Source organism: Lontra canadensis, unplaced genomic scaffold (genome assembly GCF_010015895.1).
Source record: "Lontra canadensis isolate GAN:19392208 unplaced genomic scaffold, GSC_riverotter_1.0 scaffold4, whole genome shotgun sequence".
NCBI classification, from domain to species: Eukaryota; Metazoa; Chordata; class Mammalia; order Carnivora; family Mustelidae; genus Lontra; species Lontra canadensis.
In genome coordinates, this window is record NW_022630998.1 from 755,349 (window position 1) to 771,014 (window position 15,666).

The 15,666-nt window shown below is 34.5% G+C and overlaps 1 protein-coding gene across 2 annotated transcripts in view; it reads left to right on the forward strand.

Annotated features, from left to right (window-relative positions):
- Nucleotides 1–15,666, forward strand: part of SNX2 (sorting nexin 2) — a 54,309-nt gene that overhangs the window by 19,522 nt on the left and 19,121 nt on the right. For both annotated transcript variants that reach the window (XM_032844305.1, XM_032844314.1), the window contains exons 3-7: nucleotides 4,756–4,919; nucleotides 6,250–6,316; nucleotides 6,667–6,710; nucleotides 8,058–8,199; nucleotides 14,092–14,170. In XM_032844305.1, the coding sequence (XP_032700196.1) occupies nucleotides 4,756–4,919; nucleotides 6,250–6,316; nucleotides 6,667–6,710; nucleotides 8,058–8,199; nucleotides 14,092–14,170 (496 nt within the window). The remainder of the gene's footprint in view (nucleotides 1–4,755; nucleotides 4,920–6,249; nucleotides 6,317–6,666; nucleotides 6,711–8,057; nucleotides 8,200–14,091; nucleotides 14,171–15,666) is intronic.

A 15,666-nucleotide genomic window follows, 5' to 3' on the forward strand; every position in this document is an offset into this window, starting at 1 on the left:
ATAGTCCACTCTATCCTGTTACAAGATATTTTCTAAAGCAAAACTGAAATTTTGTGTAAGGTGTGAGTGGTAGCTCTTCTTAGCAACTTGGAAGGACAGGAGATTTCCAGTTAGATCACTATGAAAAATATAAACTGTTGAGAGAAGGAAACCCGTGATCCTTTCTGGTTTTAAGCATTTGAAAATAAATCACATATTATAATTCCATGTTTTGATCAGTACTTACTTTCAAAAAACTAGTGGTTGTAGCATTCATACTTTGAGTAATACCAGTGATTGTAATCTTATTCTTTAAGGTGTCACAAGCAAAATTAAGCTCTGGATTTTAAAATCAGTTGAAATGTCTTTGTTTTAATAAAATACTTCAGTATTTATGACCTGTTGTATTTGACTTACTTTTGTGTGAGTAAATTGATGGTTGAGGAATTTATTTTCCTGGGAAGAACTTGGTATAGTACTACCTTTAAAAAAAAAAAAAAAAAAAGCATTCTCTTCAAGACAATTACATCTACTTTAGCATTAAAACTTAGGTAAAAGTTAGTGTTTGGATAGTGAAACAAATCTTTTTAGGATTAATGACTCAAAAAATTAAAGTAGTAAATCCTTGTCTGCTTAACAACTTAATTTACCTGAACTGGTTTTCACTGCGTTAAAATTCAGTAATCTGTCCTTAGCTTTTATGGTAGTTGCATATTTGAACCATTCTCTATTTTTTGTATAAATGTGTTTGAAGATACGATTCTCTATCACAGAAGTCCATGTGAGTTCCTGCTTGATTCATTTTATGAGAAGTTTTTACTACAGATGAATTCATGTATTTCAGCTTGTCAGAAAAATTAAAATACCATACAAATACTAATTGTATTTCCCATTTATTTTTTAGTTAGTAGTTACCTAACGACTTATAGTTTAACCAAAGTTATAAAATTCATTTTTGTTTTCTTTTATGGACTTTTTCCCAGGCAGCCCTTAAAAGTTTTTTTATGGCATTTATGTGTTAAACTAAAAGACAACCTGAGTCTTTTCTCTCCTGAGTGGGTACTAATCTAAAATTGTGTACAATCCTTTAATAGTATAGAGTAATACGTAGAAGTTTCAGATTATCCATTTCATAGAAGACCCTTTTACCTTGAAGTCTCAGAATTAATACATAAGGAGTATCCTAAAGCTAACAATGTTGTGAATGTTTTGTTGTTGTTTTCAGTAGCATGCACAAATGTTCGGTTTGCCAAGTGAGTACTAAACAAAGATATTTGCCCATTTGGCTTGATTAGAAAAGTCTTCATGTTTTACTCTACCTAGCAGTCTATACTAAATACTGCCATTCAGTTATGGTCACCAGTGTTAGTATTTGCTTAAACAAGTCGAGGGAGGTGGTGCGCCTGGGTGGCTCAGTGGGTTAAAGCCTCTGCCTTCGGCTCAGGTCATGATCCTAGGGTCCTGGGATCAAGTCCCACATCGGGCTCTCTGCTCAGTGAGGAGCCTGCTTCCCCCTCTCTCTCTGCCTGCCTGTCTGCCTACTTGTGATCTCTGTCTGTCAAATAAAGAAATAAAATCTTTTTAAAAAGGGGGAGGGGGTTTGCCTGGTCAGTTAAGCATCCAGCTCTTGGTTTTGATTCAGGTCACGGTCATGATTTCAGGGTCATGAGATTGAACCCCCTATCGGACTCTACACTCAGCAGGGAGTCTGCTTGAAGATTTTCTCCCTCTCTCTGCTGTTCCGCCCACTCAAGCTCACGCTCTCTCTCTCACAAATAAATAAAATCTTTAAAAAAATAAAAGAAAAAAGTAAAATTATTAAAAAATAAACATAGTCATCTGTTTCAGTTTCCTTTACTATCTACAAACATAGAAACTTGTTGGGGGCGGGGCGGGGGGTACTCCATCTTACAATCCTGAGATCATGACCTGAGCTGAAATCAAGAGTCAGATGCTTAACCGACTGAGCTACCCGAGCATCTTTTATGCTTGATCTTTTATCTTAAACTCAGGTGCATTTCAAAATGACATCTTTAGTAGTTCTAAGACCTAATCTGGTCACTTGTATGTGAATGGATTAATACTACACTTGCCTCTTATTTTAATGCCTTTAAGCAGGTGTATCATTCATCCTCCTGTGGAGGAGTAGGATTCTTAGAAACCATAATAAAGAGTAGCATATGTTATCAGGATGGTGAAGACTATTTTTCAGGTAATGAGGACATGTACTTAATTTATTTCCCCTGTATTAGAGGAGAGAATATCAATATTGCTCTAAGGATCTAGCCATTTTGGTTTTAAAACCATGAAGAGATTAGATAGAGTATTGGTACGTTTTGGGTAGCATTTCAGGAACTCTTTTGTCAGACATCGTATCAGAAAGAGTTGGCATGTGACATGTTACTGTTAGTAGTTTACTTGGAGAGCTTTGACTACATAAGCTTGACTACACAGCTCCTCCATTTGTTACATCCTTCACACCAGGCTTTGCTGTACACCAAGAAACAATCATAGAGGAATAAGTGAGGGTGAGCAGATTTCCAGTGTTGAAATTGTTCTGGACTTTTAAACTTGTTTCTGCCAAGGTCCTTAGCTTATTTCACTTACACATTTCAGCAGACAATGCAAATAATAAGTTTAATGAATAGTCCTTTGTTTAAAAAAATTCTTTGGTATCTATGTTATGAGTAAAACATTTCTTCCCTGGCATTGACATCATCAATTTATACTTGTCCTCCAAGTATCTCTTCCCAGGAGAAGTTCATCTTTATAGTTAAAACCTGTGGGGCATCTCCTGGAACTCTCAGGTCTGGTTTAAATTAAGATTTCTGAATTTGTAGTATGTTTACTTAACTAAAAGTTACGAGAAGACTTTAAGGCAGACTGTATATTAATATGCTAAATCTTAATATCCATTTTCATTCTTTTCTCCAGAGCAGCTTAATTCATATTTAGCTTTTCTTATTTTGAGGTTTCCTACTATTTATGAAACAGCCTATCAGAGTCCTTGCAAAGAACACAAAATCTGAAGTAAAATGGGATTGAAAACTTAAAAGTTATGTTATCTGTCCTGACACATCAATCAAGTTAATATGCCTTTCCCTTTGTCTCTGGGTCTGTTGCCAGTAACCGTACCTCTTTTAGAGAATTTTAGATTTCTTTGTGTTTGCTCCTTGTTGTTTTGCTTGTTTGTAGATAATAGCTCTCACACCTCCTAGCTCTGATAGGCCGCTTTCTTATTTTATGTTGCTCATTAATTTCATTTCTTTAAAAAACAAACAAATACTAGCCATCTTAACAGCCTGAAAGCTTTTAATTTTTTATATTAGGGTCATTTATTGTGTGATTGTCTATTTTATATCTATCATCTGTTTTTCTTCTCTGGTTACCACAGTTGGAAAGATTTCTGGTTTAATATAAAAATATAAAGAGACCTATGTCAAGTAAGGAGATCTCATTATCATGAGAAAACCAGTAAGAGCGTAGATTGATAAAATGTTGACCTGTTTACATTTAAATGTAAATGTTCACATTATTTACCTTATTTCAGGTAAATATGTTGTTACTGCTATACTTTTTGAGGTATTAAAATGGATCACTGACTGCCATTACTACCTTCCCAAACCTCTGGGAATCTAAGAACCTCAGGTTAGAAACCACTGGTCTGATTCTGTTTCACTTATAGCCCTCCTTTCTTTTCCTGTTATCAGTTCTATAATCCTACAGAACTGTGGTTTTCTTTATGGCCACTGAATGTAATTTTTATCTTTCTGGTTTTGCTTTTTGTTTGTGCTGTTGTTTCATTTTTCTAGAATTCTTCCTCCATTTTTTGTCTACCCATTCAGATCCTCTCAGATCAGTTTCATAAACTATTGCTGATTCCCCCAGCCTAAAGTATTGTCTCCCATCTCAAATTGTACTCTTTGTTCTGTAGTTCAAAAAGCAGTTAAATGTCTTGTAACATTCTTTTTATTGTTCTCTTGGCTATTATTTGTCTTTTATTATTATTTAACATTCCACATGCTTGTGTCTTATTTTCCCAACTAGATTATAAACTCCCTGAGGGCAGGTATGATATTTTACGTTTCTTTGTGTTTCTCCATTGCATTTAGCACAGTGTTACATAGCTTGTAGACGATCAGTTTATTGATTTGATTTCATTTTAAATATGTTTAATACTAAATCTTTCAAGTGGATGAGCATTTTAAATTAAAAGTTAAGCAGCTATTTGCTTTGTGTCATACTCCTGTATTCAACTAATAATAAGTAATCTTTAGCAGTTAATTGCTTTAGATTACTAACTTTGTGGATTTTCCATAACCGATTTTTAATCCCAACTGGGATAGTTCTGGGCAGCCTCTTGCCATAAAATTTGTGTTTGTATGTATAAAATAATCATAATGTTAGCCTGAATAAACAGTTTTGAAAGGTAAGTTACCCCAAGCATAAGATCTGTTACAAACCCAGCACAAATGAATGGGGAATTATCCACATCATTGCTTTCCTGCTAGCTTTCTCCTGACCACTAGTATAGATAATTAAGCTGACTTTCTGTAATTCTTCCTAAAATCAACAGTCCTCACTGTTGGTTTTAAAGTATTGATGAACAACTAAGGAAGGATTCATTAAATTATTTATAATAATTATTTTTAAATAACATTATTTTGATATTTTTTGTGGGCAGTCTAAAAATATTTTTCATAACTCATTAACTGCAGATAGACTATTGGGGTGTGTTATCAATATCCTTAACTAACTTGTTTAATTTGTATCTAGAAGCCACAGAAGAAGTTTCTCTGGATAGTCCAGAAAGGGAACCTATCCTGTCTTCAGAACCTTCTCCTGCAGTCACACCTGTGACCCCTACTACAATCATTGCTCCCAGAATTGAATCCAAGAGTATGTCTGCTCCTGTTATCTTCGATAGATCCAGGGAGGAGGTATGGGAAAATGTTTGTTCTAAATTGATATGTAAATAGTAAGCTTTTTGTTCCTCCACCCAGCATCACTCTCCTATTAGTCATCTCCAATCAAAGCCTTCAGACCCTTGGGGGAAAGGTATTGGACTAAGAACTCAGCTGATTTGGTTTCTGATTTTATCTTCATCACATTTTAACCCACTGACTTCCGGCACATTACTTTTCTCCTTAAATTAAGGATTTTATCATTTGTAATCTCATGATGCTTATTTATGACTCTTAATATTTCTGTTAGTCAAATGAGAAAAATGTATGAAAGTGCTTTAAAAACTTTAATAAAGTGACATTTGGAGTAATTTTTTTTGATGAATCATGCAATAAATATTAGTGGTTATGTTGGCAGGGTGTAGGATGGGTTGTGAACGGAGAGGAAGCACAAGAGGGCCTTCCTGTGAATAATGATGGTGTTTGTGAAAGTTAACTAAGCTGTATACTTAGGATTTATATAGTTTATAATTCAAATATGGTTTAGTTTCTTAAAAATCCATACAAGAAAAAGGTTATTTACAAAGAAAAGATTATGGTTAGAAAAATTCATTTTCTTTTAGACAGTCCTAGGCTATTAATATTACTCTAAAATAGTTCCAAGTTCTAACAATTTCTGTGCTCGCTTCTTGAAAATAACAAGACTTTATTGCAGAGCTGCTCCTAGGATTGCTTATTTATAATGGCGTTAAAAAGTGCTTCTCTGCAGTCTCGTAGGATTATCATTTTTCCTTCTTACTGCTTTTTTCAGTGAACTTTAAATTCTTTCATTGGCTTCAAAACAGCATGTGTTTATTAGGTTATTGGAGAAATCATGGTGCTAAAGATTCTAAGTGTAGTTACTTCTACAGATACATAGGGTTCTACCAGCAAAAATAATGGCTACCTCCTGGTCATTAAAGAGTAGAGATAACAACTTTAGAATGTTAATATTAAAATTAATTGAGGTGTTAGTTTAATGATCTGAATATGAAGACTCAGTTTAGAGAATAGCAACAACAACAAAAAAATCCTCAGTATTCCTACAGAAAACTAAATCTGAGGAGTTGTGAGAACATAAGATTTTCTGTAACTTCTCCAGATGATCCTTTTCCTATTGTCTCTGTCTGTGTGTGTTTTGTTTTTGTTTAAATATTGTCAAGGAAATATGGAAGCTTTATTGTTTTTCAGAAACCGAGTGCTGAGTGTCTTTTTAAATTGTTATGACAGCGACTCTAATAAAAGATAGATGATAAAATTGAAATTATTAGTGTTAAAACAATTACATAAATTGGAATCTTTAACATAAAAAAATTACCTTTTCTAGATTGAAGAAGAAGCAAATGGAGATGTTTTTGATATAGAAATTGGTGTATCAGATCCAGAGAAAGTTGGTGGGTCAATATTTACTGTATTTTAAATTTGCTTATTTTTGATAAGTACCTTGTTTGTTAGTATACGTTTTTTCTTTATCAAGTGCAGTGTTAAATATTGAAATAGTACTTCTGTTTTCAAGCGTGTGGGGCTTTTTTGCTTCTCATTTTCTTTTGTTTTCTTTTTCAGCTTTATTGAGTTTATAATTAAATAATTTTATATATAAGATGCACAGTGTGATGATTTAAGATATGTACACATTATGAATTGATAATCACAAGTCTGTCAGCATATTACTTCACATAGTCACCTTTTTGAGTGTGTGGTTAAGCTTATTATTTTTAGTAGTATTGTTTGACTTTTCTTATAGGTGATGGCATGAATGCTTACATGGCGTATAGAGTAACAACAAAGGTGAGTCTTTGCTCCTTTAAAAAAATAGTGAGCCCTCACCATGTGTAGTATGAGCTTACAACAGTGATTAAGGTTTAAGGATTTCCTGTCTTTACAAAGGTTACCATCTAGTGAGATTTCAAATAAGTAGTTACAGTGAGTTATGAGCAGTTTGTTAAATGTAATATTCTCTAAAGTAGAGGTAAAGTGTTCTGTGACTGTATGCAGGAAGGGACTTAATATAGACAAAGGTAGGCGAAAGTCATGAGGGGTGGGACATGGAGAAAGGAGAAGAATGCTACTTCCAGGCAAAGGGGTTTGCTTTTAGAAAGGCCAGGAGTCAAGAAATCATTGTGCTTTCCAGGATCTGCAGGAAGTGGTGCCTACTGAAAATTGTTTGGCGTTGGCCTCCCTGTATTATGAACAGCCACTTTAAGGAATTTGGGCTTTATCCTGAATATAATGGAGAGTGTTTGAAGAGATTCAAACAAGAGTGTGGCACAATTGGATTTTTGTTTTAAAGAGATCTTTCTGATTACTAAATTGGGAATGCAAAGTAGAGGTCAGGATTTCCATATAATTCCTTTGCAATCCCTAAAGGATTGTAGGCCTTAGATCTTGAAACAAGAGAGTGATCTACAGCAGTACAAGCTGCGAGAAGTAATATTTTATACTAAGGAAGGAATGAATAATGGCTTCTTGAGTTGTGTAGGAGGAGGTAGAATCAGTAGGGCTTGGATGTAAGGAGTGAAGCAGAGATGCCTGAGTCACTGATTAGAGGATCTCTGTGGTTGTTAGAGGGATCTCAGAGATAAAGCAGCACAGTTTGGATGGGCGTGAGATTTGTTAATTCATTGAACAGATAATTATTAAACACTCTGTTCCAAGCACCAGGGCTTAGTAGGAAACAATGTGGACAAGTGCCCTTCCTGCATGGAGGTTATGTTCCAGCAAGAGATGTGGTTGAGTTTGAGGTGGCAGCAAGATTTAAGTGCAAGTGTACCTTGGGCATTTTGATAACTTGGACTAAAGCTCAGAGGAGATCTGGACCTGAAGAAAAGATTTAAGAGTCATTAACATAAATGTAATTAGAGTTGATGAGATGAGTCAAGGATAGAATCAAGCAAACATTTTTTCCTTATGAGCTTCTGTTTTAAAAACAAAACAAAACAAAGCAAAACAGAAGGGTACTGTAGGTTTTTTTCTGTTAGAAATATATCAACCACATTAGTGAGCTACTGTACATTCTTTTGCAAAGTAAACCAGAGTGTGTGTGTATATATATGTATGTTCACGGTTATGTGTGATACTAACTTCTAAAAAATGACTTAGTATTCAGAATCTGAAATACCTCTTCTTCACTTGTAGACCTCTCTTTCCATGTTCAGTAAGAGTGAATTTTCAGTGAAAAGAAGATTCAGTGACTTTCTTGGTTTGCATAGCAAGTTAGCAAGCAAGTATTTACATGTTGGTTATATTGTGCCACCAGCTCCAGAAAAGAGTATAGTAGGTAAGTATGAATGACTAAGAAAAACTTGTTACTTAGTTCAAGTTTTACTATAGTTTAACTATACAGATTAGAATATCATGATCTTTCATTATTGTGATAACTCATAATGTCTAGCGATACTGAGTTTAATAAATATCCCATTTATGATAATCTTTCATCACCTAAGGAATGTGTAAGCTAATAGTTTTATTTTCTAACATCTTAGGATTTTGATTATTATATGGGATCAATTTAGGATTTGATTTATATAATCTAATGATGTTAAATATTGGGTCAGAATTTATCAAGTTGAAAGCAGTTGAACACCCTAACATTTTAAGGTCATATTACTACTGAGTAGCACTCAAAAGATATTTAATATCAGTACCATATTAATGTCTAAGGGTTGGAGGTATTTGACTTTCAGCTATTCAATGTCCAAAAAGAAGATTCCATCCAGTCTGAATCTTCTAAGACCTATCACGTTAGTATATTTCATCTTTAATTTAATGTTTAAAAACATTTCTACTTGTGCAGTACCTGGCTGGCTCAGTCAGTTTGAGGATGCAGCTCTTGATCTTGGGGTTGTTAAGTTGGACCCCATATTGTGTGTAAAGATTCCTTAAAAAAGAAAATCTAAAAAAAAAAAAAAAAAAATCTACCTGCACAAGTAATAAAGGCTTAGTTAAGAATTTGCAGAAGGGAGCACCTGGTTGGCTCATTTGGTAGAGCAGGCGATTCTTGATCTCAGGGTCGTGAGTTCAAGCCCACACTAGGTAGGTATAGAGCTTATTTCTTAAAAGGGTGCTGAGTGAGGGTACCCCTGGGTGGCTCAGTCGCTTAAGCTCCTATTCTTGGTTTCAACTCAGGTCATGATCTCAAAAGTCATGAAATGGAGCCCCTAGTCAGGCTGTGTTCTCATTGGGAAGTCTGCTTGAGATTCTCTCCCTCCCTCTCCTTCTGCCCCTCCCCCCAGCTTGTGTGTGCACGTGTGTGCTCGCACGTACTCTCTCGCTCTCTCTAAAATTAAATAAATCTTCTAAAATTTTTAAAAAGAATGTGCAGAAAATTACAAAAGAGGATGACTTCCATTGTCCCATTAAAAGACATCTGTCATCTCTTAAAATTTTGTAGTTTCTTTCCCAGTGTTTTCTGTTGCAAGTTTTTATTTATTATACTTTGTCTTTATATGTAAGAGTATTCAGAAAATATAAAAATGAATTCTGCTGATCATTTAAAGGCATTTGTTATATTCTCTGTGATTTTTTTTAATTATCAAAAACTTTATAGGGGCACTGGCTGGCTCACTTGGTAGAGCATATGACTCAATCTCAGTTGTGACCTCAAGCCCCACATTGGTGGTAGTTTCCTTAAATTAAATTTTTAAAAAACTTTTTAAAAATGTGAAATAATAATAAGCTCAATATTGGTAAGACAAAATAAGTTTAGGAGTGGCTTGCTTTTTGTTTTAGTTTTTATAGTCTTCCAAATCCCTAATTTCCAGCTTGATAGAAAATAGCTATGTTCTCATGTGAGTTTCTACATTCATTCTGTTGTGATATAGTACACATGTTGGTAAATGTCCACTGAGTTCTCATGAAAGAGAGTAAAAAAGACAGTAGTTTAATATTATTATGAAAATAGCCTTTGGTGACCACTTCCCCACACCTGTACAAAAAAGGGTCTCAGAAACCTTTCTGGTATTCTGACCGTACTTTGAGAACTGCTGACCTAGTTAATGATCTTCTCTCTTCTAAACTTTTGCAGTGGTATCTTTTGGTATCCTTCTGTCTGTGAAGGGAACTTAAGTTTCATGTATCACAAATGATTATCTTTTTTCCTTTGACTTTAGTTGTATAACTATTTTTATATATGAGAGGGAAAAAATATTTTTCTCATTTTGTTAACATGCTAACCTAGTCCTTAAACAGTGAACACCCCCCCAAAACAGGAAACTGAAAAAAGTAAATTTTAATGCCCATGTTTTATTATATTTCAAACTAATATTTTGCCTTAGTCAACCTTTCACAAATTACTACAATATAATAAGCATGTGTAAAGTTAAAGTAGAAGTGAGAAACTAAATCCTAAGCACATCCTTTTTTGACACCCTTCAGAGAGTTAATAGGGACAGTCACACAATTTTGTTTGAATTACTCACATACATGGCCAAGATAGCCCATTACATTGTAAGGCTATCAATTAAATTATAGGAATAATTAACATTTATTGAGAATTTACTGTACTACGCTGTGTACTAAATAATTTATGTGCATTCTCTCATTTAATCCTCATAGCAACCTTATGAAGTTAACTTATTGTTGTCTTTATTTAATAGGTGTCAGGAAGCTAAGATCCATCAAGGTTACATAACATGTCCCATTCCATTCACCTACTAAGAGGTAGAGCCTGAACTTTGAATGCAGGCCATCTTACTGTAGAACTTAACACCTTTAATCACTATTTTGTTCTTCCTCTAATTTTGATATTTTAAAAAATATAGTTATGGTTTGCTTTTATTTTTTATCCCAAATAGAAAACTTTCCAATTTAAAAAAAATAATGCTATGTTATTGTAGACCTGTCTAATGTACACTTAAGGTGGATTGAGTTGTTTCAAAATTATTTTTTGGTAGACCACTTTATTCCAGAAAGGACTTGAGGCAACTACATATAATGCAATTTAAAAAAAAAGAAAGAAAAGAAAAAGATCAAAATAAAGAAGTTTGCAGGAAAGATAAACATAGTCAAATAATAAGATGAAGTCAAATTAAACATTTTCTTTTCAGTGTATGTATGCGGTCTGAACAATTACTAAACGTGGGTAAAAAATTGATCTGTGAACTTCCTGGCAGCCAACCAGGAAAGAAGCAGTCTTTTTTTTATACTGACCATCATTTTTTTTTTAAATCGAAATGAATAGGTTGTCTAAGAAACTGTTGAAACATGGGAGGCCTGTTTGATTATGTAGGCAGTGGTTTTCAAGTGACAAACATTTAAAGTGGGATAGCAAAAAAGGAATAGTAAAATAATAACTTGCCTTCGTTGCTGAAAAAAGTTTTAACTACCCCCTAAAGGAAGAGGACTCTTTTCATTAGCTCTCAGTTGTTATCCCTTTATAAGTTTAGTTAATGTATAAAAACACCATTTCACTAAGTTTTTAGAAAAGAGCAAAAACAAAGCTGAAAAGTTGCAAGAGTTAACTGATTAGAGTGTTTTTTATTTGCCGCTTTGGCCTGTATTGGTTACCTGTGGGAAAAGTACCATGAGCACAAGATCCTTAAAGGGAAAAATGCAAAGAACTGCATGGTGGTAAGATATCTTCAGGGAAACAATATGTGTAATAATTAACACCCCACTTCTTTTGGTCCATTCAGAGTAGATAATTTTAGGTGCTTGGATTTTCTTTTTCAAAGTTGTATTTCAGAAGAACTATGTTAAACAAAACATTATTGAGTGATACGTTTATTTACCAGATGTACCAGCCTGAGTAAGAATAAAATACGTAAGCTTATTTTTAATGGCTTTGTTGAGATATAATCCATATGCCATATAATTTATTCATTTACAGTGTATGTAATTCGAGGCATCTGGTTGGCTCAGTTGGTAGAGCATGTGACTCTATCTCAGGGTTGTGAGTTCAAGCCCTATGTTGGGTGTAGAGCTTTCTTAAAAAAAATAATAATAAAGTGTATATAATTCAGTGTCTTATATAAGGCTTTTAGTATATTCAGAGTTGTGTACACACTACCACAGTTGGTTTTAGAATACTTTTATTACCTCTTAGCCATCGTCCTCTGATTTCCCCAAACGCCTAGCCCCATGCAATCACTAATTTACTTTCTTTCTCTGTTGTTGTGCCTATTCTGAACATTTCATATAAATGGAATTAGACAATGAATGGGCCTTTATGACAAACTTCTTTCACTTAGCATATTTTTTAAAGATTTTTTTTTAATTTAATTTTTTCCCCAGTGTTCTAAAATTCATTGTTTATGTACCACACCCAGTGCTCCATACCAACCACCAGGCTCACCCAATCCACCACCTTCCTCCCCTCCAAAACCTTCAGTTTGTTTCTCAGAGTCCACAGTCATGATTCATCTCCCTCTCCTATTTATTTCCCCTGACTCAGTTCTCCTCTCCGTCTCCCAATGTCCTCTGTGTTATTCCTTATGCTCCACAAGTCAGTGAAACCATATAATGATTGACTCTCTGCTTGACTTATTTCACTCAGCATAATCTTCTCCAATCCCATCCATGTTGATACAGAAGTTGGGTATTCGTCCTTTCTGATGGAGGCATAATACTCCATTGTATATATGGACCACATCTTCCTTATGCATTCATCCGTTGAAGGGCATCTTGGTTCTTTCCACAGTTTCATGGCTGTGGCCATTGCTGCTATGAACATTGGGGTGCAGATGGGCCTTTTTCACTACATCTGTGTCTTTGGGATCAAATACCCAGTAGTGCAATTGCAGGGTCACAGGGTAGCTCTATGTTTAATTTCTTAAGGAATCTCCACACTGTTTTCCAAAGTGGCTGCAGCAACTTGCATTCCTACCTACAGTGTAAGACGGTTCCCCTTTCTCCACATCCTCTCCAACACATGTTGTTTACTGTCTTGTTAATTTTGGTCATTCTGACTGGTGTAAGGTGGTATCTCAGTGTGGTTTTGATTTGAAATCTCCATGATGACTAATGATGATGAACGTTTTTGTCATGGGTCTGTTAGCCATTTGTATGTCTTCTTTGGAGAAGTGTCTGTTCATGTCTTCTGCCCATTTTTTGACGTAATTATCTGTTTTGTGTGTGTTGAGTTTGAGGAGTTCTTTATAGATCTTGGCTATCAGCCCTTTGTCTGTAGTGTTATTTGCATTTTTTAAAGATTTTATTTATTTGAGAGAGAGAGGGCACGAGCACAGGGAGGGGCAGAGGGAAAGGGAAGAGACACCACTGAGCAGAGAGATGCAGGGCTTAATCCCAGAACTCTGAGATCATGACCTGAGCTGAAGGCAGACACTTAGCTGACTGAGCCACCCAGGCACACCTCATTTAGCATATTTTTAAGGTTCATTCATGTTGTAGCCTATGTCAGTACTTCATTTCTACAGAATTGATGTTGAAAGAGCAACAAGGAAAAAAATCTGCATTACAGAAATGGTTAACATGATTTTTATTTTTTAAAATATGAAAGCATTTGTTCTTTCAAGTATCACAGAACCAGCAGTGATTAACAACTTGTTCTCGGACTCTGCATTGGTGTAACATTTACCAAATTCATGGATTACACTTAATTTTTCTAATCCCAAAATGAAAGAACCTTAATTATTGCTTATAAGAAATGAAGATATTAATACAGGGATGCCTGGGTGGTTCAGTTGGATAAGCATCTATCTGCCTTTGGCTCGGATCATGGTCTCAGAGTTCTGGGATCCCAGGATTGAGCCCTGTATAGGGCTTGCTCAGCGGGGAGCCTTCTCTCTCTACCTCTGCCTGTCCCCCTGTTTGTGCTCTCTCTGTGTCTGTCAGATAAATAAATATTTAAAAAATCTTAATCGAACTTAAATTTGCTAATGTGAATCTCTGTGCATACTGAAATGCAAACACATTTTAATTTACCAAGAGTGTAGCAAACAAACAGGTGCAGAACCCAGACAAAGGTGTGAAGACTGCAGACAAAGCTCACCCTCCGCTTTATCTAGTTTTGTGTTGTAAGTACTTACCAAGTTGAGATGGTAGTGTATCATGAGTTTTAATTCCTCAGAAGTATGGATACTAGTGATAAATTTAGGAGCATTTTTGGGTCAAGTTCAAATTTTAAATATATTTTAAATTATGCCAAAATGACTTTAAAAGATGTTTACAATAATATAAAATTATCATGAGTCTCATTCAATTTTTTTCAAAGGCATGACCAAGGTCAAAGTGGGTAAAGAAGATTCTTCATCCACTGAATTTGTAGAGAAACGGAGAGCAGCTCTTGAAAGGTAATTGTGGACAGCTGTGCATTATTACTCATGTTTTTTCTTCAGTAATAGGAGTCTAATTCTATTATATGGCACATTGTATTTTAACGATTAATTTTTTTCACAGTACCATTTCATGACTGTTTATTAAGAGTGCTTTAAACTTTTAAGAAAATTATTTTAACAACACTAAATACTATGTTCTACTTATATGAATCCTCATAGTGAATTAATATTTAGCAACAGTGTATCTAATAAAATCCTACCTATTTTCGTATGCTGTGATATAAGCAATAGTGTAAACGCATGAGTTAGTTGGAGATAGAGGTATCATGGGATGCCTGGCTGGCTCAGTAGAACGTGAAACTCTTGATCTTGGGATTGTCAGTTCGAGCCCCATGTTGGGTCTAGAGATTACTTAAAATCTTTTTTTAAAAAAGGAAAGAAGAACTAACGTGTCATAGTTGTCATCCACATGAGAAGTAAGAAACTGCCAAGCTTGTAAAAAGATACCATGAAACTTATGAATGGGAAGAAAAGAGTGATAAAATACTTGGATTTTTAGTATTTAGTATTATGTAGATTCTTAGGAAATTCTGCTTGTAGTCAAGTTCTATCTTGGATAATTTGGCTAATTATAGGTAATCTAAAGTAATTTTTCCTTTGAATTACTACTTCATGAACATTATTAAACACAATGAAAAATTGGGCTTGTGCTCCCTCCTTTAATTTTGTATAATTGTTTGACTTGAGTGCATAGTAGTATTAGTCATCTGTTGAGTTGACTGTATACTTAAAATCTGATATATTTGCTCCTACCTTCCTTTAGAGTACTTGACACATTTCCTGTAGTTTTGAAGACTTGGGTGTCACAGACTAAAAAGAGGAATGAATAGAGGGAACCTAAACTCAGAATCTTAACATTTATTCCTTAATTACTATGCTGAAAATTGAGAATATAAATTTGAAACTCACTTAAAGTCCAGCTTTTAGAACATAAGTTGGTAATCACCTAGACATAAAAATTTTCTAGCTTCATAGGGTTTTTTGTTTCTTATTTAGTCAAATTTGTTTATCTTAATTGAATTTGCTTATTCTTTATTTTCTCTTTCTGCTTAATATCAGTGGGTGTGGTAAGGTCAGACAGATTTTAAGGAGTAGTGTATTTATGTCCAGGATACACATTATTTTTTAAACTCTTTAAGGCTTCTTATTTCTGGGTTTTAGTTATAATTTGTATACATTTTAAGAAAATGCCACAGAAAAATCAGGTTTGAACAATTACAATAAGAAAGCTAAATATGCAGCTTACTATTAGAGAGGACTTAAAAGATGAGATTATGTCTGTGAGGATTGCAGTTACTCAGGAAAAGGACTTAAATTGTATCAAGAGAAGTTTAGGTTAGGCATTAGAATTGTTTATGTTGTGAAAGAGGTCACATAGACCGAATGTTTTTAAGAATAAAGGGTAGATAATGTTGCATTTTGATTTTGCTTAGTTCTTCTGAAAGTGTAAC